The sequence below is a fragment of the Argiope bruennichi genome, chromosome 5 (assembly GCF_947563725.1).
Source record: "Argiope bruennichi chromosome 5, qqArgBrue1.1, whole genome shotgun sequence".
Taxonomy (NCBI): Eukaryota; Metazoa; Arthropoda; class Arachnida; order Araneae; family Araneidae; genus Argiope; species Argiope bruennichi.
The window spans coordinates 104,220,979-104,248,957 of record NC_079155.1 but is presented as its reverse complement, the minus strand read 5'-3'; the positions used below and the strand labels follow the sequence as shown (position 1 = coordinate 104,248,957).

Sequence of the window (27,979 nt, the reverse complement as noted above, 5' to 3'; positions counted from 1 at the left end):
TAAATCATTATTATTATTATTTTTAAATGTTGAGTTAAGCAAAAATCCGAAACTTTATGAAAGAACAAAACTGCATTGAAATTCATTTTTAATAAATTTTTAAAAATTAGACTTTTTTATCAATGGGATTATTTGAGTGTCAATGGGAACTTTTACTTCACAGTAATTATCAAGGCTTTTGAAAAATGATTGCTGTTACTCTTTTAAACAACAGGATGGAATGTAGACCTTTGTTTGTTTGAATTGACAGCATATTAATCAATCGTTTTATTTTAAGACTTGACATCATTATTGATTTGGAACTATTTTTAAACATATAAATAAATATATAATATTTACAGTTTTAAAACAGAACTTCTGTATCTGTTTCATAATTAATGGTTTAGATACTTTTTGTGTCCCTTGAAGTGCAATTTGAAGTTATGAATAATCCAAATAACGAGCTTCCTAGCTAAAAATGATTTAAAATGTGCCTAAAAATCTTAGTGTTATGGACCTGAATAGAGAATAAGTATCTTGAGTACCAAAATACTAAGAAAATTACTCCTTTTGTAAATCAGAAATGACATTGTGTTAAAAAGATGTTTTGATTTTTTTTCTCTTCCAACATTTAGAAGTACAGCGAAGTTCGTCAGCTATATCAGATGATTCAGTCAGAAGTTCGAAATTCTTCCCCAAGACTGAGTCGATTCTTAAATTGGGAACATTTACGTTTAGACTTGTTAGAGATTTTGGATATGCCTGTACATGTTTGCCAGTCATCCCATTATAGAGCAGAAATTGTTCAAAGAATAATGTCATTGTTAGCATCTTACAAAAAAGAAAGAGGTAAATATGCTTGTAAAAATTGTAATTAAGCATTATTTAAATTAAAACTTTAACAAATTTACTCCTGAATGTATAAATTAATAATTTATTTCGCATCTATTCAATTAATAATTTTTTTTTTTTTTTAATTTACCTAAAGCTAATCTAATTCTAAATATTCTTTAGATGAAAAAATGGACCTCTTTAAAATTAAGATTGCCAATTTCTTAAAATTCTTAACTATAGATTTTTAAATGAATGTATTAGTGTGTATATCATATAGTTGTTGATAGTGCCAAATTGTTGTATATTCTGTAAAAAGCAATATTATAAAGATGTATAGTCTTCAGAGCATTAAGTTTTCATATGTAGATCATTCTTTTTTATTTATATATTTATTTTGAAGTATGCCGTCATTTTCTCTCACTAATTTGTTACACAGTTACATATTAAATTTTTAAAAATAACATTTTTAAGTAAATCAAATGAAAAAATAAATTTGTTTTAATTTTCACTCTTCTATTTCTTTTTGTTGCATCATGTTTTATATATAAAAGAATTTTCCTCCATTTTTTCAGAAGTTCCACCTGATCCTAATTTAATGGAACTATGTTCTGCCGTTCTCCTCAATTTCCGTGAATGGGACAAACTCATTGAAGTTGAACATAAAGTTGACTTTTATCTCCAAGTAAGAATTTTGTTTGCCTAATTTTTGTAAAAATAAGCAAATAAATTAATTATTGATATGGTTGTTAAAAGAATTTACAGTCATCGTAATGAATTATTAAGACATGAATTTGCAAACTTGCTTCCCATCTAACAGTTACAAAAATTAATTTCGGGTCATCAAACTGATACACAAGTTTTTATTTTCCTATATATTAGTGTCAGTAATTTTGTGCTAATAAATTACATCTGGTATAAATAATAAAATAATTTCATGACTTGTAAGGTATAGTAAAATTTAATTTCATTATTGCTTGAGTACCTCTAAATAATAGACTCTCTCACTTTTCTTCTTAATTTTGCTCTTTTTTTTTTCCTCCTTTTTTTATTTTTGTTTATCTAGTAATGGTATCTGATTACCATTTTAACTGTCTAAATGGCTTTTTTAAGATTTTGCATTAGTCTTGTACCAAATGATTCAGAATATTGTCAACAAAATGATAGAACAAATATAGTGCATGGGGACAATCAAAAGTGATCAGGAACTTAGAGGCAGAAAAATTATCTGAAGGTACATCATGAAGTTGACAAAGCTAGTTTATTTTAGTAAAATTATAAATACTACCCATGATTCATTATATTTCTCATTCTGTAAACTATTTACTTCACATTTCATATATGACAACTTAATAGAAAGATTCAGTGCAGTAGTAAAATGTTTCTGAGATACACCTGGGAGCTGAGAAGATTTATTATGTGACATAATAGGATGTTATGCATATGTCAATGATTCTGATAAATAAAACCTTCCTTGTATTATCTTTGTTTCACATGTGCTATTTTTGCTGAAATAATATATGAATAATATTGTATTGATTCTTCTGTTGTTGATTCTTCTTTGTCTTCCTTATATTATATATTATTTATAAGAGTATTTTGGAAGCAATCATAACATTTTTTTATACATTTCATTCACACTTTAGTTTTGTTAATGTTATTTTGAATGATCTTCTATACATAGACATATCAAAATATTATATGATAAATTTGACTTTTTTTTTTTATTGATACAAAATTTTTGTATAGATTATCTGCATCTGCTTTTAAATTGTTGAATGTAATCAACTTATAGAAATTAAATTACAAATGAAAAACAAAATGCCAATCATTTGAACTGTTGGATCAAAACACAGTATGTGATGTGCATGCAATTTTTTCATACATCATTTTGATATGAGAAACATTGCCAGTGAATGCATAGTGTTTTCATCATCCTTTATTCATCATTTAAATCATTCAATTTTTTAAAAAAAATTAATTTAGAATTCAGACAAATAACTTTTAAAAAGCAAGAACTTCATATTCATTTTAGTACTATTTTTGTACGATACTGCTGTGTAAAAAGTAAAATTATAATATGCTGTGGAAACATAATGGTTTTAATAAATGCATTTTGGAAAAGTAAAATTAATATATATTTATTCATTGAGGAAATGAATTAGAATATGTGAAATTTATGATAAATTAAATCTTAAATTTCATTTACATTCTAAAAATGTAATACCAGTTATTATTTTTATAAAAAACAGTTAAAACATGGGGGTTATTATTTTTATGCTTATCTCTTAAATTTTAAAATTAACTGTTGTTGTTGGTGGTGGTGGTTTTAAATTAAGGAAATATTCTACAGTACTTACACTTTTCTTGGAAGCTATTAGTACTTCCCAAAATGGCGAAATCATTTGAATGATTTTCTGTAAATCCTGAGATTATATAAAATCCCTTTTATTAAATGGGAGGCTGTAGGGGGAGTGGACTGCATTTCTCAAAATTAAATGCATGATATTACATCAGCTAATAATAGCTTATTTTATTTATTTTGTGCAAAACTTAATTTTTTCTTTATTTTTAAGTATGAGAATATTTTTATTTGCTAAATGATATTTTTAAACTTATTATAAGCATCATTTTTTCTTTTACAGTTTGCGAAGATTGTTGCCAGTGTCTGTAAGGAAGTTTCAAATAAAGGTGGAAAGAATTTCACTAAAGAATTGTGGGATACAAGTGAGTTATTATTGCTTGTTTTGGTATGAGATATGACAATATCATTTTGTAGTTGGAATTTTTTATATTTAATTTTTAATTTGATTAATCTGATTTAACATATTTGGTTTGATAAATGTGAAAGCAGGCACTTTATATATATAAACTTCCTGAAACAGCTGGTATTTTGAAGATATTATTTCCTTTATGAAAAAAAATCATTGTTATTATTTTAACGTTTTGTTTTAAAATAAGATGGATGTGATATATTAAATGAATAGTTTATTTTTAATGGTAATTAAATTTCGATGCAATTTACTAACAGTTTGAATGTAATACATTAAGGACAAAAAAATTTGCATAAAATAAGAATTATTTATATATTTTTTGAAAATTTTTGGTTTTATCTATGAAAAAAAAAAGGCTTCTTTTTCTATAGTAATTCATGCTTTAGCTAACCATTAATTAGCTACCAAAAAGAGAATTTAAACATTTATTTGTTATGATTTTATGAAATGTTCTATTTGGCTGTCTGAATGTTAAATTAATACTTTTTGTTACTCGAAATTCAGTTAGCCATTTTAAACAATCTATAAAATTCTTCCATATTATAATAACTCAGTTATATAATCTGTTTTCCTCAGTTCTTCCTATCTTTTCTAATCCTGTAAGTAATCAGCACAAAAGAACAGCATCTGGAATTTCTAAAGATTCATCTCGCGATTCTTCCTCAGCCATTATGAACAGGTATGTTTAAAAAATACTTGAATGATTACAGTTTTGGAAACATTTATCTTCATTTTATGGATGTTTTATTAATATTTTTTTTCTTTTCTTGTTTGTAGAACACAATTGTTTCAATTTGTCAAGAAATTAAAAGTAAGGATTTTTTTTAATTCTGGTTTTTTAATGTTTTACTTTTATCAAAAATTAAGTTGTTAAAATATATTTATTTAATGCCGCTTATTAAATTTATTCTTATTATAATAATATTTTCATGTTGTAATCACATTTATCTTCATGCATTTCAATCAATTATTAATTTAACTTCAGATTAAATCATTTGTTTAGTTTATTTTATCATAAACAAATCACAAATACTTAATTTAATATGGATTTCATAATTTAACTTGTTTATGTATATTATGTGAAGTCTGGCTATTAAAATTTTAAATAAGAAAAGTTTCCTATTTTGGAAATACTTTTATTTTTAATGATTGATGTGTATTGTATCAAACTATTAAATTGTACTCTATAATATGCTGTGTTACCATGGAAGAAGATAAAAAAAAGTATGACTATGGGTTTTATTACTTTAATTCTTGATATTATTAGATATAAATATAGTTTTGTAGGTCAATATATATTCACTCATTTTTATTTCACTGAACTTTTTCAACAGGATATTTTAGTTTTGGGAATCATCATCTCATGCTTAGCTAAATTTTATAACATACTGAAGGTAAGTGGCATCATATAAGAAATTTATAGAATTTAATATTACAATAGTATTGTTTGATTATAATTTTCTTTACCTTCCTAATATTTTATTACATGCTTTAGGATGATTCAGTTGGTGAAATATTCTTGGAATATCAAGGACTGTGGCCAGCTGTTATCACAAAGTAAGTTTTTCTTTAAATTCATAAAAATACTTTTTTAAAAATTTGGTTTTAAATTTTAATAATTTTTTTTAGTTTCTTTGAATAAGTAATAATTTATTTTATCTTTCTATAATTGAATTTTATTTAAAAAATTTATTTTTTTTATAAATTTACTTATTATAATAATTTATTAGAAAACCATTTATATTATTGTTTTCAAAAGTAAAAACGAAAAATAGTTTTTGTTACCGTAAAATAGACTGTAGGCAGCAACAACTCAAGTTTTACTAATGTGGTAAGTTATAAATTACTAGTTCAGATATGAATGATGTGAGAGAATGAACTATTGAAAGAGTTCCTTGAAATTTAATAATTTTAATTTTAAAACTGCAATTGATAATTATGCTGAATTACAATACAATAATTATACTGAATATGGAGAAATGGAGTTACAAACTATATCCAGTTCGAATACTTCAGTCACTTCTAAATACATTCAGATTATATTTAAAATTCTTTTGTTGTGATTATAAATAGGTACTAGTATAGATATAGAAAATAATAGCTTTCAATGTAATATCAGCTTTATCTTCTGATTTAACTGATTGTCATTGTTTGATGGTTGTTATTTATTGATTGTAACATCTTAAAAAGAAAAGATTCAGGAGATAAAAAGAAATTCAAAATTATAAATTTATTGTTTTAAATATTTTAAATAATATAATCTGTTTTAGTTCTAGCAATTTCAACATGGCTGCTGTTGGAGAAGTTTTCCAAAATACCTTACATCATGCTTTATCAGTTCATCCAACACACACTGCATGGCTTCGTACAAAAGGAGATGTTATGTATGGTAAGCATTGATATATCTTGATCGTAGTGATTCATATTAAAACCAGCACCCCTTATTCTTTTTAGTTTTAGCATTTTTTCAAAAGAAATAATTGTGTTCCTACAAAAATAATTTGTAAAATTTTCTGATTCTTTTACATGAGCTTGTAAATTTATACTAATCTATACAGAACACTAGATGTAAATCATCTACAATAAATATTAGTTTTTATTTCTTTTTGGAACCCAAAAATGCAATTTCTTCTAAATATATTTTTAAATATCTATTTCATTTCTGTGAGCCATACTTTGAAGTCATGATAAATAATCTTATTTTCATCTTTGCCATGACTTCTAAAAATTCTAAAAATAATGTGTGGAAAGGGAGAGGAATGAGAAGTAATAAAAGGTGCAATGAAAAATGACTGAATGCTCATCAAATCTAAAAATTCAATGCCAGACTAGTTCAAATAATGCTAAAGAAAAGGAATTTTTCCATTTTGAGTTTTTTATGTTGACAAGAGCGTTCTAATTTATAAACATATGATGAGGATATAACAGATTGAGCATTTAAATCAGATATTAAACAATTTCGTGATGTAGAAGATTATGAAATTTGGAACTTTAAATATGAGAAATTAAGACTATGTTAGTATTATTGACTTCTTTTTTTAATGTATGCAATGTAGTGAAAGACTTTTTAAAAAAGAGTCTGAATTGAATTTTTATATTTAAAGTTGTATTTCCAGCTATTTTTTTAAAATTCTCATCTAGAGAAATCAAGTTTTATAATTTCTTTTTAAATCTGTATGAATTAATAAAAAAAATTGTTCCACATTAAAAATACTCTTTTTGCACAAAAGGCATTTTTCTAAATTTCCGTATAATTTTAGTCATTGTTAGCTAAGTGTTTGCATTTGAACATTATTCTGGAATCTTACTAAAATACTAGTTTACATAATTGAAAAACTAGCAATACTAGTATGCATTATACCTTATTTTTATTAACTAAAAATTGTGACTAAAATTATTAATGAATAAAAGAAAATTTCATTTCAAAAAGTGCAAAATTTCTTGAGACTCAACAACGCTCTGCATAGTGAGTATAAATCAAACTTTAGAGTGTAATTATAAAAAAAAAAAAAAAAAAATCCACTATTATCCATTTTACATGGCTAAAAATACTTTTATTGCTATTTGATGATGCATTGTAGAAAGTTTTTTCATAATAATTTTTTTTTGTTTTCTTTTTCTTTTAGTGCAAGGTCATTATGCTAGTGCTCTGAAGTATTACATTTCTGCTGCAATGGTTAGTAGTGATTACTTTAGCTTGCCCTTGCCAAAAGCTATCTTCGATGATTTACAATATAAGCATATGATTCATTGCTGCACCAAATTGCAAAATCATACTCAGGTATGTAATCCTGCTTGGCAATTTTTATTTCAATTCAATATTTTCCATATTTTTAATGTATGGTACATACTGTTCATATTTTAAGTAGAATAGGACACAGGAATATTGCCATATTTCTGTGTGTTTCTATTAGGTTTTATAATGTTGACTTAGTAATCAAGAACAAAGTTCAGACATAAACATTATTTTTATATATATTTCTTTCTTGTACCTATGATGAGACTGTTAATTATGCTTCTAGAAACACGACTTTGGTCATATTATCCTGATAATATTTGAAATTAGAACTTTTATCAAAAGTTCCCATTTGCATATGACTGCCTCTGTATTCATAAGAACACAAAGAGTTGCATCCAGGCTTAAATTGTTTTATTTTATTGAAACAAAACATGTTCCATTTTTAAGGAAGGAGGCTATTCTACATGAAATTGATCTAATGATATAAAACATTTTTTTAAGTTGCCAGCAAAAGTAATTCAAAATAAAATAAAAAAGAAGTGTTAACGCCACTTTGGGGTTCCAACTTATTAATTAAAAGCCAGTGTACAAAAACAAAATATATATTGTTATCAGTTAAAAAAGCATTTTAGCAATGTTTTTTTTTAAGTCAAAAATTATTCTTTTTGTAATTTAACTCAAAGTTTTTCCTAGAAAATGTCTTATCTTGTCTTAATAGCTTTATTAAATTAATATTTTTTGTCTTTTCTAAGTAGTAGCATCTTGGGCAATTGCAAAAGGCATCTATATATTACTTTTTCTTTGTTTTATTTAACCTCTTCAGTCCTGAATTTTTTAAAACTGCTTTAAAAATTTGATTTCAAGATCTTTTACCTTTGTTACATCTCAATAGTATGTGGGGAAAAAATTTTGCTGATCAAACAATTTTAAGTCCCATAATTTTAAGGTACACATATGTGTACCTCGGGTCTTAAGTAAGTCAAAGCATCCTCAACAAAAAATATATATATATTTAATTTCCCTGGTTACTTAATAGCTATACTTTTTGCATTCTAAGGCCTTATAAATGAAAAAAATACAAAATTTTGTATTAATAATCTATTAAACATTATTTTAAAAGAATTTTTTTTTTCGATATTACGCAAGTAGATACTGCATTTTGAGTACTTGACTCTTCTCCTAGAGTTGCATCCTTGGTACCTGCATTTCGATACATACTTATCGTCCATGTAATGTTGTACATGGCTTAACATATCTAGTCTTATTTCTTTTTAATTGGGAAGGGACAATTTTTCTTACTCTTTTAGAGGTATTTTAACCAGATGGTGGTAATGAAATCTCCAATTATCTTGTAGTTGCATTTCCATCATTTGATGACCCTTCTTCTATTAATTTGTCTTCATTGAAAGATGATTTTTTTACATGTTCTTGGTTTCTTTTCTTGCTGATGATGAGAATTCCCTCATATTTCAACAGGGACCGAATTATATGCATTTGAAATTGCAATAAGGTCATAAGATTTTCATTTTCATTCCTGACAGCTCAGCTTGTCGCTTTGCCACCATTTTATAGTATATCAAGCAATTGACAACTACTAAATCTACAAAATGCTTGAATGCTCTCATCAGTCATTTTTTGTAATTAATGCATGCCGGTAATATGCAAAATAATGGTCGATGCCTCCGATATTATATGTTTTTATAAAAGCAGATTATTTAATATCAGCTTTTTGTTTCAATTATTTTGTCTATCTTCTACCTATTCCAATTGACTCATTACCTATAAATGTGGATAATAGTCACGGATTTATTATCTTTCTACTTGACAAGGCACATTTGACTATCGTCTATGACCCATTCATCCTATTTGCCAGGTTTCATTATTTTTGATACATGAAAAATTCTGTTTTTTCCCCTAAAATCTCTTTGTCCTAAAAGTTCAAAAACCTCCTTTTGAATTAAAGTCACTTGACGTGAAAAAAATATTATTAGCTTATAAAATTCTGTATATTCTACACATGATGTCGGTTTGAAATATCAATTACTAACTTCAAGACAGCTATAAAATTAAATTTCTTACTAAAGTTAAAAAATAAATATTTTTAAATTTATATTTTGTTACATTACAGAACATAAGAATTATTTATTATAAAAAGTTATACAATATATTCAAGGACAAGAAATGACAATTTGGAAACAAGCGCTCAAAAGATAAGCAGCGCAATGGATCGCAAGCAGTCAGCAAACGGGTGCGAAAACGCCCGAGGTACACATATGTGTACCTTAGTTAAATTTGTATTTTCACCGATTCTATTATAGATAAGAAGATATAATTTGGTAATGACTTTAACCAGACACTTAGTATTTTATAAAAAAATATACAAGTGTTTATTTTAATAATAAATATTAAAAAAATGTACTTATGTTTGTTGCGTTTTCTGTTCAAGGCCATTTTCATTATGTCTCTAATTAATAGCGATGGATATGAAAAAAATATCGAACTCTAGTGCTATTTATTGATGCAAAATGGAAGCTAAATTCATAAACGTTGAAATGCATGCATTATTTCGTCAAAATTTAACTTTACCGGATAAGAAAAATGAAACAAATTGCAGGTACACATATGTGTACCTCGGGACTGAAGAGAATAAACATTTAGTTGTAAAATAATTTTGTCTGGATCTAATTAAAGAGCTCCAAAATTGTGACAAAAGAATTACTAATTCGACATCTATGTTATGTCACAATTTGTTGTATGTGCACCCCTAATGCATTTTAAATCATAAGGTCATATCTCTTGCTGTTGGTGTATTGTAGAAAGGGGGTGTCAGCACAAATGTTGTTTTCATCATCTAAAAATAGATCCAAATTACTGTTCCAAATAATTCTCCTGTAGCTTCAAAATTAGAACATTAATTTAACTAAGCATCGCCTTAAAATGTTTATTTTCCTGAAATGAATCCTGTTCGTCAATATACTTTTCCTTTTTCAGGCATCTGTTTTGCACCAGTTTCTTGAAGAGCCTAATTATTCTATGGCCTTCAAAGCTTTGGGTGAGAGAGTGTGCAATGACAGCTGTGACACATACTACTCATGCATCTGGGATGTGACACTTTTAGAGTTTCTTGTTAACCATCACACCAAGAGAGGGGAGTTAGACTGTAGGCAGCAGGTCATTCAACTCATTGGGCAATTAGAATTGAATTCCAACAACAATGAAGAAATTCAAAGGGAAGCTGCCAGTCTGAGGAAAGGATGGTTTTTAAGAGCTATGGCCAGGCAGTATTTATAAAAGTGATATTATGCCTCATTGTGGGTGGTATGGGAAGTTTCTCAAGTAATTTCATTGTATTATATCATATATATAATTGTAAATAAACATTTAATTTTCTATTTGTGTCTTTGCTTAAGTTATAATTAAACTAGTTATTTTGATTTAAATCGGCTAATTAGCTTTATGAAAACAGTTGTTTGTTGATAATGTTCTTAAAATCGTTTATTAAATAAAAAAAATTGATTAAACATAACTAAAAGAAATAATTTTGAACAAACCAATCATGATTAGTTATGAACGTATTGAGTTTTCGATAGGGAAATATTCCAGTTTTTCTTCCAAAATCAGGATGTCCTTGTTGAGATAATTTCTCCTCTTTGTACTACTTTTTCTTTTATTGTGATCACATACAGTGGCTATTGTTTGTTAATATTCAGTACATAGATATTATAATGTAAAGTTTATTAGTCCTCTTATTGAATTAAATGTAAATGAGTACAGGTTTTAAATGCCACGTATAAATGGAGTAATACGAGGTCCTCCCTGATCCTAATGCATTCTTTAGCAAAATATGCTTTTTTCGGAAAGTTTGACTTTAAAAAGAGCAGAAAATAGATTAATTTCTTCAAAGCAACTTATGATGCTCACACTGCATTTCACAGATCTGTAAAGAAGCCTGGGGAATCGTCCTATTAAATGGTAAGTAAAGTTTATAATTTGATATGTATAATTCTCTGAATATAATCTTTTAATACTTTTAGTCTTGTATTGTAATTCTCTTAACAACAAAAACATTGGATGTTTTTTGTTGTTATTGTAATAATTTTATTTCAAAGTATTATTTAATGACTTTTGAAAAAGTTCATTAAATTTCCCAAGTCATAAATAATATATGTATTACAATGTTTTAAAAATTTATAGTGCAAATAAGTCTAGTAGATTGGACAAATGAATCAGACCAACAGATGTATTCTACATTTATTTAAACAGTGAATTGTATATCTCTTGAAATTTGTAAAATAAATAAATATTGTTATTTTAGAAAGCAAAAATAAGGAGCATGTTAAGGATTGTTTTTGTTTAAGCATGCACTCTTAAAAAAAATTAATGAAATGGTACCTAATAACTTTTACAAAAAAAGGAAAGAAAAGGGGGGGGGATGAAATGAATACTAAAGCTTTTCTATGAAATTTTGATTATAACCATATTTTTGGGGTTATTTTTTCAGCCTTACTAATTGTTCTCATCATTTGTAATCTATTTAATAAATACAATACTTATTTGCATTGTTAATCAAAATATAAGCATCAAATCAGAACTTGACAAAAAAGGAATGTACAATTCTTTTTTTTTTAACTTGATATTTCTTTTCTCTTGAAAATATTTATTTGCTATTAGAGATTTGAATTTTAATGACTTGGTAAATTATGATATTCATTTCATTTTCAATTATATACTCCCCCCCCCCTATTTATAAGCATAATTTTTTTTTCCATATTCAAACACATTGATTCACGTTACTGTGCATTATATTTTTCTTATTGAGAGTATACTTCACTGCTTCCAGTAAAAATAATTGCCAATCTATTAATATAAGTAGTAATTGTTATTTTCTTTGCATATTTAGCTGAAAAATAATTGTAGTAATCTGAACTCTATTATGGTATTCTTGTTACAAACTTAAGGCATCAATACCTTTATGCTCTAATTCCATTTTTTTATGGTTTACTATATTATGTTTGCTTTCATTTCTGTAACAACCTATAAAAATGATTTAATACCTAGACTTAAATATACTTAAAACTTTATTGGAATGTTTAGCAACATGACAAAGATATAATGCAATGAGAAATAAATGAATACATCCATGTACAGTTTTAAGGCACAACATATTACAACACAATCACTTCAGTGTAAAACACTATAAAAACATTAGAGATGTGGCTATGACCTTAACAAAAAGTCATAATCATTTTGATTTTCATAAAAAAAATTTTTAAATTGGGCTAATTCAATAAATATTTGCACATTGCCCATTAACTGATTGCTATCATCTGATTTATATCATAAAAGTAACATTATACAAACACTAATAATCATTTTGATTAACATCCATATATGATTTTTTTTTTTTTTTTTTTTTTGTACACTGTAAATATTGTCTTAAAATTTTGCAAATTATGTAAAAATATTTGCGGAAACTCTTTCATTAAGGCACTTGTTGACATTAAAAGCAGAATATTTTCTGTTATAAAATACAGTTGATAAAAATATATTAGCACCAACTTGTGAAAAACTTTTTAAACGCATTATTTTTTTATTTTTCTTGTTTTAAATGCACGAGTTGAAATTATTTGCCAAGCACCATTAATTTTCATGAATATGTAATATATGTTAAAGAAAATTTTCTCATCTAACTGTTATTGCACTACAGAATTAAAATACAATTTAAGTATGATCTTAAGTGCATAATCAATTAGCTAAATATGCCATCTAAATTGAGTACAATTGTTCTCTAATGACATTATACAAATTGGATGACTTAAAAATACACACATCTCCTATTTATACTATCAAAAAGTTTACATCATGCTGTATCAACAAGTTATATATAGGAGTGCCGTAAAATATTCAATGTTAATAAATGGCAATAGATAAAAATACACTAGGAAAAAAAAGGGATTTCATATTTTGATTCTGAAATATATATGAAAAATTTATATAATAATAAACACAGCAAATATTAAGCACACATAAAAATAAATTTGATTGCTTGTTACACTGTATAAATAGATGATGGAAATATTAACATATCATTGATCTTATATTATTTTGAATGCAGTTTCAAATTAGTGATTTGAAAATCATGGGTTTGAGACTCGTTTCCTTTGAAAATTCATTGTTTTTTGCGAGATGACATAAATATTCCACTTCTTCAATTGCAATAACTATTTTTTTTTTTTAATATTTAGGTTGAGGAACTTAATATTGCCTGCTCCTATATATATATTTTCAGATATGTTAATGTTCCGTGTTCTATTTATATATATACAGTGTATCAATAGCTCATGTGCCAAACAATTAACATAGAAAAAAAAAAATAGTTACAGAATAAGAATATACAGTAATTAAGGCACTTGGAATGCATAGTGGTGTTCTACAAAACACCTGTTTGTTACTCTTCGCACAATCTCTCTCTTATAATAAATAAAAACTCATTTGGTAACACAAAAATACATTCACTAAATAGATATCTGCATACAAAAGCATATAAAAAGGACAACACAGAGACTTTGTTTATATATAATACATGCAGAGAAGAATGTGGATAAATGATAGCTTAAAATACTACATTGTCTTACTTAGTTTACTTTTTCTTGTCTATTTCGTAAGCTTTACATACATTTATAGACTGACCTCTGAAAATCATCAGTTCGAAAATGGCGCCACTAATTGGAATTGTTTGTAAGATCTAAATTTGGAAATTAATTTTTTTTTTATTTATATAAGTTCTGCATTTGTCAAGTAATTTAAAATTCAAATGCGAATAATCAGCAATCTATTTTTATTATTGAAAATGGTCATCATAGATATTCTGAAATATGAAAGCACACTGCAAGATTTAAATAACTAGATGATCAATAATAGAAGTGAAATTACCTCACTGAGGCTCATTTGGTATGTTGATGTTCTAATAGTTTTAGTGTCCCATTATAGCAAAGACTTTTATCTTCTATCAAGGGGGAAAAGGGTTAAATTTTTTAATATTTCAGATTTTATTTTTGAAATAATATAACATCATGGAAAATTAAAATGTTATTTGTAAATTTATAAAATTTCTCAGAAATTAAGAATTACTACTTCAATCCTCATATAGAAATTTAGTGGTATTTTTAGCTATTGACTATGAAATATTAAATTATTAACTCATCTGAAGCATTTCAGATTTTCAATTCTGAAGATCATTTAAAAGTTTGTAACATTTCTTACTGGAAGGATATCAAACATGACAATTTATCAGGGTCTGCTATAATATCTGACGATAAGATTAATACATGCAAGCAGATTATTTAACTAGATTTTCCAAATGAAACAATACAAAAACATTAACAAAAAATGCCTTGTGGATAGTATGATCCTGTACAAAAGTTAACATTTAGTTTTACTGTCAAATGTTGAAAGCAAAAAAAAAAAAAAATACAAACACAAATATTGCAAACCATCTAGATAAAGACTAGACATATACAAAAGTAGACAACACAGATTTTTTTTAAAAAAAAAATCAGAAGAGAGATTATATTTAGTAGATGCAGATGATCTACAAATTAATTTTTCTAGATGGTTGTTTAACTGTCTGAAATGCAGATATCTGCTGATTTTATTATGGTTAACAATTACATTCTATTCTCTGCGATTAAACATTTTAATAACAAAAGTGCACACCACTTTTATATATAAGTTCTGGGTGGCCAATGTCAACAAACAGATTATAATATATATATATATATATTCAGATGCTGTTATAAAAACTAATTGCATGCATAAAGTTTCTTAAAAGTAATAACATAGTTACACTAAAACAAAGTACAAAAGTTAGAGAATAAAAACAGATTTAAATAAGCAGGGAGCATGGCAATAGGAGTTGCAGAAACGTAATGCTTTAAAAGCAGGAAGCTGTGTCTTCTAATCAATCAGTTGGATATATTTGCTCTTAAATATTCCATTGTTTTGTTAATTTGAATCTCTTAACTGTGATCTTGTATATTATTTAAATGAAATATAAATAAATATAATATACATATATTATTGATTTGGCATTATATTTATTATGTCCAAAATTTTCAGTTTGGAGTGATATTATATGTACTATTCTTTAAATGCGGTATTGCATTTGAGTGTAGTCCTAACTTATGTTCATAAAATGAAATATTTTTGGAAAAAAAATTCAGGGTATCAAAACCATAAAACAAAATTCAATATCTAAAAAAACTAAGAGCAAAAAGAATCTTTAATGCACTTCTCTTGGAGTTGTCAGTGTTGATAATACATATTTATATTAAGAATGAAAGGTTAAAATCATCCGCAATTGTTATCACATCAAATTCAATATCGCCCCCCCCCACTGTTGGTTTGGATCGCAGAAACATCTTTCAAATTAATTTACGCACATAGTATAATAATAAAATGCTCTAAAAGAGATTCTATTGGCAATCGGACCTTTTACATCATCTTCGATAGTCATAAGCATAGGCATAAATGGCCAATCTGCAAAAAGCAAACGATTAACTGACCCATGTTGCCACTGCACCCTGCTAAGAAATGACTTGCTTAGTACACTATACAGAGCGGGAAATTTCGTGATTTTGTTGCACAACGATACAAAAAAAAAAAGACAAAACTACAGTTTTTCAGAAAGACTTCTCGGTGCATGTCACTGGTGTATGAAAATCACGTGCACAAAATACTTTGCATGTAATTTGTTTGTTAGTTTTTTTTATGTCCACAATCATTGACGATTGCAGATGATGCACTTCCAATCTTGTTTTTAGGCCATGAAGAGCTCGATGTAGCGGTTGTTGATGTTCTGGCGGTTCTTCTCTTGGAGTGCCCTCTCCGCTTCTATTCTGGCCGCAGGGAAAGTGACCATTGCGTCGCCATTTGGCCGGACTTCGCTGTTGCGCTGGACTTGAATGCACTCCGTAGTTAACTGGAATAAGTCAAAATAGAATTCTAAACATAGTTTATCATGAAGGGAAAAAAATGATATATTTCAGTAAGTTTTGTTACTAGACTAAAGACGATTTTTATCATTAGGTAATCTAAGCAGTTACCTGGGAGTGCTGCAAAAATTAGTTGATATGCTATGATATAATATTGGTTGATATGTCAATGAAAATATGAATTTTTGTAGTAGCTGCCTTTGACAACCAGATGGTTCGCCAAGAAAATAGTTTGAATTAAATTTTAATTAAATACTAAAGATGATTAATGCCTGGAAAATGTTTACAAACTTATTTATCATTTTTTGTAATATAATCATTTATTGATTCAAATAATATAAAACTATAATTCTTTGCATCATTTAAAATATTTTTTTCCAATTGGTGGTATATGCCTATCTCTAATGATTTAAAAAATAATACTGGCCCATGATTACAGTGGACACCTCATATGTGGAAATATTTTAAATTGGATATAACTGGCATTATATTTGAGAAATTAAAAGCTTCAAGAAAGTATAAAAATAGAAGCCAAACTGTCACAAAAACAAAGCTTGTTGCAAACGAACGATACAAAACGACTGGGCGGAAAAATGTAACTTCCGATAGATATCCGAAACCAATTGGAATCTAATGCTAGCTTCCTGTCTGCTTATCGGAATAGCGGATATTTTTGTCCTTTAATTCTAGTACATCAGTTGAATTAAATCAGTAAAGATTAAAATATTCGAAGGTTATTCGGATGAAATTCATTTTGAAGTCACTCGAAAAAGAGTGGGAATAGTTATTCCTAAATAAATTCCTTTTGCTGAAGCTTACGGGAGTGGTCTTCCCGAAACTTTCTAATAAAAGTGTTCTAAGTTATAAAAGTTTCTAATAAAAGTGTTCTCTTGTATTTAGTCAACCGGACAGAGAATTTCTCAGAATGGATTTCGTTTAAAATGTTGATAGAAATTTTCAAATCTGGTGTAAAGTCCGTATACTAATTTTCATCCGGCTAACTTAAAGTTTTTTTTTTAATCATAGACAGACAAAGAATTAAAAAAAAAAAAAAAAAAGCGGGAAATACGTTTTTGCACTCGGGAAGTCTGAAACGAAGAGATTCTTTAAAAATCTGGAATTTGGATTTTTTAATGATTACAATATTTTCTCTTTGCATACTTCGTACATGTGAAAGTAAAAAAAGTATGAAGTAGCAACAACAATATATAAGTGGCTCTTTAAAATAGCTATGAGTTTAGTTTGGCCATAAAAATTTGATTTAGCTTATTTCAGTTATCGTCTTTGAGCTGAAACCTTATAAAGATTCATTATTATCATGTAGAATCATTAAAAACTTATAGTCAGTTTTTTTCCCTATAAGTTTGACAAAAGTATCAGCATACTGATTACGTACGTATATAAAATAGAATTTCTTTTATATAATAATTGAATATCCATTTTATTTTATTTTCGCATATAGCAATTCTGAGTACCTAAACAAGAATTAAAACGCCATAACATTATTCTATGTCATTGCAAGGATTAGTGGTTCTGCAATAATGTAACAAAAAAACCACTCACCACTGTTGTACCGGTGTGTGGGTAGTATGTGGTAGGAGACACTGGTGGACTCGGATAAGGCCAGTAGAACACTGGGGAGTAGTAGGCAGCGGGTAGCCTAGGAGTGAGGGGCGCCACGGCAGGCAATATTTGGGGAGTTTGCACATAGGGAAAGGCACCATAGGGTGGCGGTAGCATGTTTCCACCTGTTGAAAAAAAACGAATTTCAGAAATTATTTTGTTCATTATTGGCATAAGTTATTAAGTCAATAACTTATATAAAAATACGAACTGCAATCGTATAAAAATGAGAAAGTACTTTTTTACTTAACTTGATATTTTTACTTAACTTGATTTGTTTCGTGTTTGTAAAGATGGAATTTTTTTTCACATCCATTTTCGCATGTGCTAAAGTTTAAATAATTTCATCACTTATGTTCTCGATGTTAATAAATTATTTTCATATTTTTAAAAGTTTTAAAAATAATTAAAAATGGAATTATTTGATAGAGAATTTGAAGGAAAAAAATTATTTCAAAATTCCATAATATTTGTAATTATGTATAATAAAAAAAGAAGACAATAATTATAATAAAAAATCCTACTTCTTAATATACTAAAAAATGCATTTTTTAAAGATATTTTATAAGACTCAATGAATGTATTGTAAATTAATGTTAAATATTATTTCATTAAACATTTATATATTTTTTTAAATATTAGAAATGTACTTATGAGAGGGGGAAAGAAACCAAACGGCTGAACATTCAATAAGCCAGAATAAACAGGGGGAAAAAAAGTACTATTCGAGGCAGTGGTGGATTTTTAAAAGTAGGCAGCTGCTTAGAGCCATAAGCAAGTCGATTGAAAATTTTATTTTCCTAGCTTAGAAATAAATAAGTTTAGAAAATACAAATTATTTGAATGATAAAACAGGATAATATTAACACTTTTTCAAGTATAATTATACTCCTACCTCATTGTACCACTCTCACTTAGTTATTAGAATATTTATAAAATGGAACATATGCTTCCATTATAATTTGTGTAAACATGGAAATCAGATAGTCTGGTGTCATAATAAATAAATAAAAACAAATATGATCTCAAATTTAATAAATTATAAAATATTAACCTAAAACGCATCAGCAATATGTTTACAATGTGCTGAAATGTAAAACTAAATTGCCAATTTCATTAAAAGAGGAGCTTCATCATGTACACTGTCTAGGTCTCAAAATTCCCGATTGTGCCACTGATTCCAGGAAGACGGGTCAATTTATTAATACAAATTTTATATTCTTATCTATGTGAATATATTTTTCATGACATCGCATTTGTACCACCTTGCAACTCACCTGGAGAAATGAGCGACCTCTGCACGGGTATCCCTCCGTTAAGAACGAGGGTCATGTCGTCGACTGAACACTGGAACACTTCGATGTAACGTTGTTTCTTGCCGAATACCATATATCTGTGATGCCGTTGCTGGGCAGCCATGAAGGCGGAGTGTTCAGAGTCCATCTGGATAAAGGCTTCACCCGATGGTTGACCCTGGAAAAAGAGTGATATTAAATTGAATATTTGAAATAAAACAAATGTTTCTGTTGGATTAGAACTGATGCCGTCTAAATGATAAGTCCACAGGGACTCGCCATTTTTAACATGTTAATTATTTCATTCATTAAGTTTTCTAACCTGTGCATTGTAGACCATGTGAACACCTTGGTATACAATATTCTTTGAATGCTCTCCGAGAAATTCTAGAATCTGTTCGACTTGCGCTTCGAACGGCAGACCTCTCAGACGAATACAATCCTTGCGAGATCCTGGGGGTAGCAACTGTGGCGAGAGAATTGGAACAGGTGGCATGTTGGGAAGTAGTGGCTGTGGCTGTTCGTAAGTTCTAGGATCCATGCATCGGTTGAGGACCTAAAAGAAAGGAAGTATGATTTTTATAAAAAGAATTATAATAAGTAAAAGGTTAAATATATTTTGTTAAGTGCCTCTGTAAAATAAAGAAGATAAATGGAGAATTGGACAGTTTTTCAACCTCCCCGTTCATCATATTAATTGATTTTATAACAGCAATATTTTGCTTGGGTGTCGTCCCAAAGATTGCTGCCTGCAGCCATCTGTTATCTCTCGTCCCCTTCATTACGCCACTGAGTTAATATACTAAAATTGCGCATAATTGAAATTATGGAAATTTTAAATACAAGACAAATTTTACCTTTTTATAAAATTTCTTCGTATCCAGATTTTAGATTTTTTTTTTAATAGGCCGGGATAGCCTGGTTGGTAAAGCGTCGGATTCGCGTCTCTTAGGTTGCGAGTTCGAACCCCGCCAGCCGAAGATTCCCCGCGTGCTTGGTGACAGACACGCGTATAAATCTGTCGTGGTTTCAAAGTCCTTCATGTCGAGAGTAATACCACTGGGGGTACTGGATCAGGGGTGATCGTTCTCTGATTCAGGTCTAAATTACGATCTGTGGTTGAGTGAATGAAATGCGTGATTGGAGTCCGCCCCGTAAAAAGGGTTATGACGTGTGTGTAGCTAAGTCGTTCTCTTGACCCTAAATGGCGCTACTATAAAAACAAGAGGCGCTTCCCCTCAGACTTAAATCGGCTGTCTTCGATCAGCAGGCTTATCCATGGCAAGTGCCATAAGAAACAACAACAGATTAATTTTTTAACTACCAACCGGCAAAGAGAAGCTAGAAGATATTTAAGCCACTCGGTTGTTACGATTATGAAACTCGTTGTTATATACTTTCGTATATCTATCTTTGTTATATTCATCTATTTATTACTTGTTGCTATATTGTAATATTTTATCAAAATATTCATTCTATTCGACGAAACATGGAATGATATAGATTCTTTTACTTCCCTATAGCCGATTCGTACATACATCACCAAGAATAATTATTTCTTTATGTAATAATTGCAATACTACTGGTTTAACGAAACAGGAATTTTTAAATGATTTTTACAATAGTTTATAATCAATATGCTAAAACAAAAAATTGTGAAAAAGTATGTTACTGCGCTACTTCACATCTTGGTTAACTGTTTCCGCAAAAATAATTAGAATAAGAAAATGTACAAATTAAATGTCCGTAAAAACCTGTTCCTATAATAAATTTATACTTTTTAGAAATACTGCTGCATCAAGTGATTCGTAAAAGTAAATTAAAGAGCATCGAAAAAAGTTTAATTGCCACTAACATTTTACTTACCACTAATACTATAATTTAATTACCTAATAGAGGCAATAAAAAGAAAAGTAATTATAGTGGAAACTGTTTAAAAATTGTCAACAAGGATAACAAGAGCACCTGTCTTTAAGAATTATTTAGTAGAATATTTATGTCGACTTATTAAAAATATTCTTTTTCCTATTTTTTTTTTTTTTTTTTGTAAGATATTTTTAGTATTCTGTTACATTTCTTTTTCTATTTTTAAAATCTTTCTAAACAAATGACATAAAAGAATTTAAAATGTTTCTACCGCAATTTAAATTCTGTAATGCAAAATTTGTCAGAATTGTTGACTGATAAGACAGTTTGTCGAAAATATTGAACTACTAATCTGCAAACGAATTTCAGAACAATCTGAAATTTAAAAGTTACTTAATTTTAATTTGAACAGGTTCAAATACATGATCCTAGTATATATATATATATATATATATATATATATATATATATATATATATATATAACATCACGGAAAATAAAAAAAGGGGGGAAAAAGGTTTCGAAGTACCTTGTACTAACAGGTTAAATAAAATTAATTGCTTTACATAAAAAAAATACATCAGTTTTTTTAGAGTGTGAGTTTTATTATGAAACGAAAATACCTACCCGGAATATATTTATTAATAAAGCTTAAAAGTTATACAATACTTTCGAGTAACAAATGGGCTTCATATAGTTTTTGGTTAAGCTCACCTGTTGCACCTCTGCTGTGGTACTGCGAAAGAGCTCGATGTACCGGGATCCAATGACCTCTCTGTGCTTCTGAAGAGCCCGGGCAGCCATTTCTTCGCTCTGGAAGAGGACGAAGGCGTCCCCAGTGGCTCGGCCGTCAGCCTTCTTCACGAACAGGACCCCTTCTTCGCCATCCATCACCTCGCAGGGGTTCTCTCCACTTGCAAAGAATGCCAGCTGCATAAAGGAATAGAAGTTATGAAATCGCTTTCATACAAAAATGTCCAGAAACAATTAAAAACAATGCATAAATACATCATAGTTTGCAAGCAAAATACTGTACAAAGAAATACTATACAGTATTTCTTTGTACAGTCATATACATGACTGTTTCAAGAATATAATGTGCCATTTGGCATTTTTTTTTAAGCCATTAAATGTATTTTAACCAGTTAACTGTTTCTGACGTCATGGAAAAAGTACAACATTTTGTGTTATGACGAGTTTATTCGGCAGGAGTATTAATTAATCAGGAGACACAAATATATTTTACACAGGAGTTACAATTAATAAATAATAAATCAGGAAAACACAATTTAAATGGGCATTTTTCGAAGACGTCGAAATTATTAACTGATTGATTAACCTTGAAATATCTGGTGGACGGTATCTCTTTCATATCTAAGGTTAACTCTTTTAGGAACACATTCAATTCATTTTTTTTTTCCATCAAAGCGATGTACAAATAAATCCATGAGATAAAAAGATTAGAAATCATGTTTCTAATCTATTACGTTTATCAAATATTAGAAAACGCGTTTTTACAAATAAATTCGATAAGAAGCACTGAAAATATGCCAAAACAGTTGATATACAAAGTAACCACAACCCGTAATAAAACTAAACATTCTCTGCTTTTTAAATGTTACTCTATTTTTTTTGAGATTCTGCTTTAAAACTGGTGAATCGAGTTTCAATTCCAGAAGATTATAGCGTATCTAAGTCTGGTATGTATCAAAGTTAAAAGCCTTGAAGTTCGGATAAAGTGGACGTTTAGAGAATGGGACACCTATTATGCGATAATAATTCGAAACCAAAGTTCCATTTCATAATGGGAACGAATTTTTAATGTAATTTTAAAACAGAGCATTAATTTTATAAATCAAATCAAATAAATTGGTATTATTTTATTAAGATTTTGGCACCATCTTAAAATGCTAGTTATTTCCATCTCTTGTTGCTTAAAACTTCAAAACCAATGAACCCTTTTATTAACAGGAGAAAAAGAAAGGTTTGGAGAACCTCAGCTTTCATTTATATCCATAACAGTTGTCCTTCAGATCGCAGAGCATCGCATGGCAAAAGAAAGTTGCACGCCTTTTAAAAAATTCTTTGAATACTTCCGTAATTTTAATCATAAAATACATCAAGCCTTGACTTCTGTATCTATATATTCAAAACTATAGAAATTAGTTAAGTCAGGAACGGAATCTTATGTCCAGTCTATTGACATACAAACCCCAGCGAGTTAACAAACGGTCTTCCATAATGGCAATTTCCTAATCATCCAACCTACCAATTATGCTCTCTTTATGTATGTATTGCTTAACAAGCCTATTAAACGCAGCACAAAATGTCTTATCTTTTATCTAACCTAACTTAACTATATTTTCCTAGGCCATATAGTAAAAGGATGAAACGCTATCACAATTCATCACAACATACTAATCGTTTTCGTTCTGCAATATGTTAGAAAGGCGAGGGCATATTTGTGCAAACTTGCAAGTTGATACGATTTCGATCAGTCTTGAATTATTATAATTAGATACATCATTAATCATTTGCTGATGCAAGTTAATATGAACCACAAATATTCCATGGAAGGCCAGGCATATTATGTGGTCGCGACGGCTAAGATGTCAATGAACTCCTTGAAAGTCATGTCACGTGGGTTTAACAAGTTTGTTAAAATACTCATACAAGATATGCTTTTGTGAGCTAACAAAACTAGTAACATTTTGAAGTAAACTTTTTTAGTGATTGGAAATTTTTATAACTACATTTAAGCAATAGATAGGTATACAAATTCATAGATGTAAATTCCCTATGCTGTTTTATTCATTCATTATCAAGCCATAATGGAATACCACTTACCACTTGTTTAGGAGTGCAATCATAAGGTAAACCCCTCATGCGGACAATGACTTGACCACCTCTCGATAGGAACGCTTGGGCTTCATTATTGTTGCCTAGAAAAATTAATTTAAAATATTTTAGTTGGTCATGTAGGGATATAGTCTCTACTTCAACAAAAATTATATCATTTCACTCTTGAAATTCATTAATAATAAATAATAATAACTCATTTTGATCAAAAATTTAATTATGGTTTTCTAAAGCAAAATACTACTTTATGCAAAGTGACCAGTAGGAATTTTGAACTGAAAGCACATCTAAATGCAAGCGTTTTTCTAATTATTCATAATATATTTTATTAAATAAGCACATTAAAAATTTGTTTATGGAAATCTTTACTAAATATAACGATTTTTGTAAATTAATTTTCGGATTCTTTATTTCTTTAAAGATGGTCGGATACTAGTCTTTATGATCAGCAGATCGCACGTAAGCATTTTATTTCCAGTGAAGTCTACAATTTGTGCTGGACTGCTATATCTAATTATTGAAGTAAAAAATAATATACGATATCCTTATGACGTTATTCCAAATTTTGAAACCCTTTACAATATTGTGAATATAACCATTGCAGCTAGACAGCTGCCTAGATTTGCTAGGCTGCAAGCAGAACGATTTTTTTTTATTCGAAGTAACAAAAGAAATACGTTTATAAAAAATAAGAATTCTATGAATGATTAATAATATTAATCAAATATAATTGGTCAAGTTCCTTGATGTTTCATTATGTTCAATTAATAATCAGGATATTTATAAAATGAACATCTGCTTTAAAAATATTGTATATAAACCTGAATGCTAGAAAGTGTGTAGTCATAATAGATAAATAAAAACAAATACATCTTCACAAAGCTAATAAAATAAAAAAAATATATTAATCTAAAATAAATTTAGCTTGTTAATAATTTATTTAAGGTCAACATTTTTTATTTTATTAACTTTGTACACATGTATTTGTTGTTCTTAATAAATTCATATGCATTTCAAAATAAATTTAAATATGAAGCTAAATTCGCCGTCTTGTTAACGTTCTCATAAAGTGCATTGCCTGGAGCAGGAAAATAACTAAATCTGCCACTGAAGATATTGTAACAATAACATAGAATATCTTGTGCTGTTATGATATGTTGATCTATGAAATTCAAATATCATCGTGCTGGTATAGTATTAGTTTTAAGTGTTCAAAATCCCTCTTAAATAAATAGACATTTCAACTTAGCCTGAGCTTCGTTTTTGATTCGTTATCAGAATAAGAAAAAAAAAATTATTCTAATTCGTCCTGCTTTTAATAATATATTTCAATTATCCTCTTTTTAAAAACAGAAAGAAAGTAGATAGACACAATTGAGAAAAGAGAGAGGAATTTGATTTCATTTTTAAAATGTCTTTTCTGAAGAATTCACCTTGCCAAATTGTACTATACAGTGAATTGCATATTGTACTATACAGTGAATATACATTTTCCAGTGAATAATGGTAGCTTAATATACGGTATATCTTACTGCACCATTCATTTCCGTAATGTATAAACTTACATTATCATGAAAATGAAATACATTAACTCTTTAACTGCTTCACCTTTTTCCATTATCAATTTCGATTATACCTTTCATTTGGGGAATGTATTAATTATATCACAGATTCAAATAAGAATCGACAAAATAGTTGAGGAATTTGTAGATAATGGATAATTTTTATATTGCATTATAACGCAATTCAGCGAATTAATTTCTGCTTATAAGTTTGAAAAGGCATCATTAAGATCATTCTCAATCTAGGTACAAAGCAATCAAGTTTTTTTTTTTAATTCTTTTTCCCACCTTTTGCTTCTTTTTCTTTTTCCTCGATGCCTACAGCATTCCAAATTGAAATTCGGAAAATCTGTTGTGTTGTTGCACATCCTCAAGAACAGTAAAGCTATATCAAGTCTATGAAACTGTGCACCCAGAAGTTCAATATTAATAATGGATTGCCAATAAGATCCTGCCTGGAGAGGCACAGAGAAATAAAAATGTGATCAGGCGAAGTCTCTTCAGTAAAACACTTCAGCAGACTTCAAAATGCTTAGAACCCTTAGAATACTTCATAGTTTTGAAATGCCCACTGAGAAAGCGAGTTAGAGTAGTTTGATCTTACCTACTGCAAACAAGAGAACCACCAGGACTTCTACTCTTGTACTAGTGATGTACTGGTGGGACAAGCCAAATGGTTTCATTTTGGCTTTTTGCTCTCTAGAAAATTTCTAGTGTCCTAAAAAAAGTCTCGAGAAAATTTCCAGGAAATTTAATCACAATAGACTTGTCCTACGCTTTAGTTCAATCGCCTTTATAGCTGGTATGATATATCCAAAAGGGAGCATAAACATACCAAAATAAATATTTAAAGAACACTGAAGGATGATTGCCATAATTAAAGAAGTAACAACTCTTCATTTCACTTGAGTAATCTACAGATCTTCAGTAATTTACAGATCAAATGACTACTACTTTAACAGAACATTATAAAAAGAAATAATCGTAACAAACCTCCGGCCACGTTGACAAAGTCTTCTCCAGAAGCTCTGTACACCTCGATGTACCTCTGCCCGATATGGTGCTTGTGTCTCTTGAGTGCCATGTCTCGGTGTTCCTGACTTTCGAAACGCACAAGCGCCTCGCCGTTTCTGCGACCTTGAGGGCTAAGACAAAGCGCCACACCTCCCCTGCAGGAGAGAAAGAATTTTACATTAAAAAAAAATTACAGATGTATTTAAAAGTCATGCATGTTGGGTATTTTTGGTAAACCACGTTAATATTCTATAATGAACTTTAAATTTTTCTCCATTTTAAATCTTTTAAAAATAAATTAAAACTTCAGTTTAAACTTTATTTTATCCAATTGAAATTAATGTCTATAATTCGAATAAATCTCGTAAAATCAACAGAACTCTCATATGCCACGACAAATACTAATATAATAGAATAATAAAATTTACGCAAAAATCGATGCAATCCAAATAAGTCATAAGTATTCAAAAGTGATGGTTATTTCTTCTATAATAGAAAGAAATATGACCACGAATTAAAAGATAAACAAAAATATAACAAGATGTTTCAATTCTGTATTAGTGCTGAAAGGGCAATATTTTTTTTTATTTTTTTTGTGAGTTCTTGGCGAATGCTTAGGTATTAACCAATTTTGAAAGCACTATGTAATAAAACATAAACCCATTATTCATATCTCAACCAACCATTACTGAATCTTTAAGAGCATATCTTCATCAGACTCTTAAGCTTCAGAGAATAAAAATACAGAGTCCAAATATATTAAAAATGATGAAGACTAAATAAAGCATATTCTAAATTGTAATTGAAAAAAAAAATGATATTCTGAAGATGTTAACTCATTGTAAAGATTTCATTGGGAAATTTTGGAAAATAATTGCAATTCAAAATAATGATTGCTATCATTGTATCTATTAAATGATACCGATTGAAGCAGTGATTTACATTAAATTTCAGTGTAAATCATAAAACCTAATATATTATAATAGTCTTTTATAGCAATCAAAGATTTTTCGTGTTTAAAGTAGAATCAGCAAATTAAAAATACGAACATAAATTCTGAAAGAAAAAAACCCGAATGTTTGTTACCGGTTTTGACGACAATTGTAATGGTAAAATTTCTCCTTTCTACGAAAAAAAGCATTATCCCAATGATTCTTAGAGGGCATTCGCTTTTTCAACATGATTTCAAATGAAAATGAGCTCTTTTATATCATGAGTTCTTTAATGATATAAAATAAAATAACATCATGAGTTCTTTAATGATATAAAATAACATTAAAAAAAACTCACGATATATCAGAACTGGTAAACGAACTGTTGAAGAAAGAATACTGAATGCATTTAAGTTCTAAAATTTAAATGATTCTTTATTCGTTTTAATGAAAGATAACTATGCATCACCCAGAAGATTCAGCAGAAAAATATATTCTTAAAGAATCTATGA

The 27,979-nt window shown here is 28.4% G+C and overlaps 2 protein-coding genes across 2 annotated transcripts in view; one reads left to right on the top strand and one right to left on the bottom strand.

Annotated features, from left to right (window-relative positions):
- The window catches only part of LOC129969669 (integrator complex subunit 8-like), a 29,971-nt gene extending 19,261 nt beyond the window's left edge, over positions 1 to 10,710 (top strand). The window contains exons 16-25 of the mRNA XM_056084325.1: positions 615 to 828; positions 1,386 to 1,495; positions 3,456 to 3,537; positions 4,161 to 4,263; positions 4,362 to 4,395; positions 4,919 to 4,978; positions 5,080 to 5,141; positions 5,855 to 5,973; positions 7,211 to 7,365; positions 10,315 to 10,710. Of these exons, the coding sequence (XP_055940300.1) occupies positions 615 to 828; positions 1,386 to 1,495; positions 3,456 to 3,537; positions 4,161 to 4,263; positions 4,362 to 4,395; positions 4,919 to 4,978; positions 5,080 to 5,141; positions 5,855 to 5,973; positions 7,211 to 7,365; positions 10,315 to 10,614 (1,239 nt within the window). The 3' untranslated portion in view covers positions 10,615 to 10,710. The remainder of the gene's footprint in view (positions 1 to 614; positions 829 to 1,385; positions 1,496 to 3,455; positions 3,538 to 4,160; positions 4,264 to 4,361; positions 4,396 to 4,918; positions 4,979 to 5,079; positions 5,142 to 5,854; positions 5,974 to 7,210; positions 7,366 to 10,314) is intronic.
- Positions 10,711 to 12,383: 1,673 nt separating this feature from the next.
- LOC129968598 (RNA-binding protein fusilli-like) overlaps positions 12,384 to 27,979 on the bottom strand; it is a 134,443-nt gene continuing 118,847 nt past the window's right edge. Inside the window, exons 7-13 of the mRNA XM_056082658.1 lie at positions 26,515 to 26,690; positions 23,948 to 24,042; positions 21,815 to 22,030; positions 19,557 to 19,790; positions 19,217 to 19,412; positions 17,880 to 18,064; positions 12,384 to 16,303 (exon numbers count right to left, since the gene is read on the bottom strand). Of these exons, the coding sequence (XP_055938633.1) occupies positions 16,142 to 16,303; positions 17,880 to 18,064; positions 19,217 to 19,412; positions 19,557 to 19,790; positions 21,815 to 22,030; positions 23,948 to 24,042; positions 26,515 to 26,690 (1,264 nt within the window). The 3' untranslated portion in view covers positions 12,384 to 16,141. The remainder of the gene's footprint in view (positions 16,304 to 17,879; positions 18,065 to 19,216; positions 19,413 to 19,556; positions 19,791 to 21,814; positions 22,031 to 23,947; positions 24,043 to 26,514; positions 26,691 to 27,979) is intronic.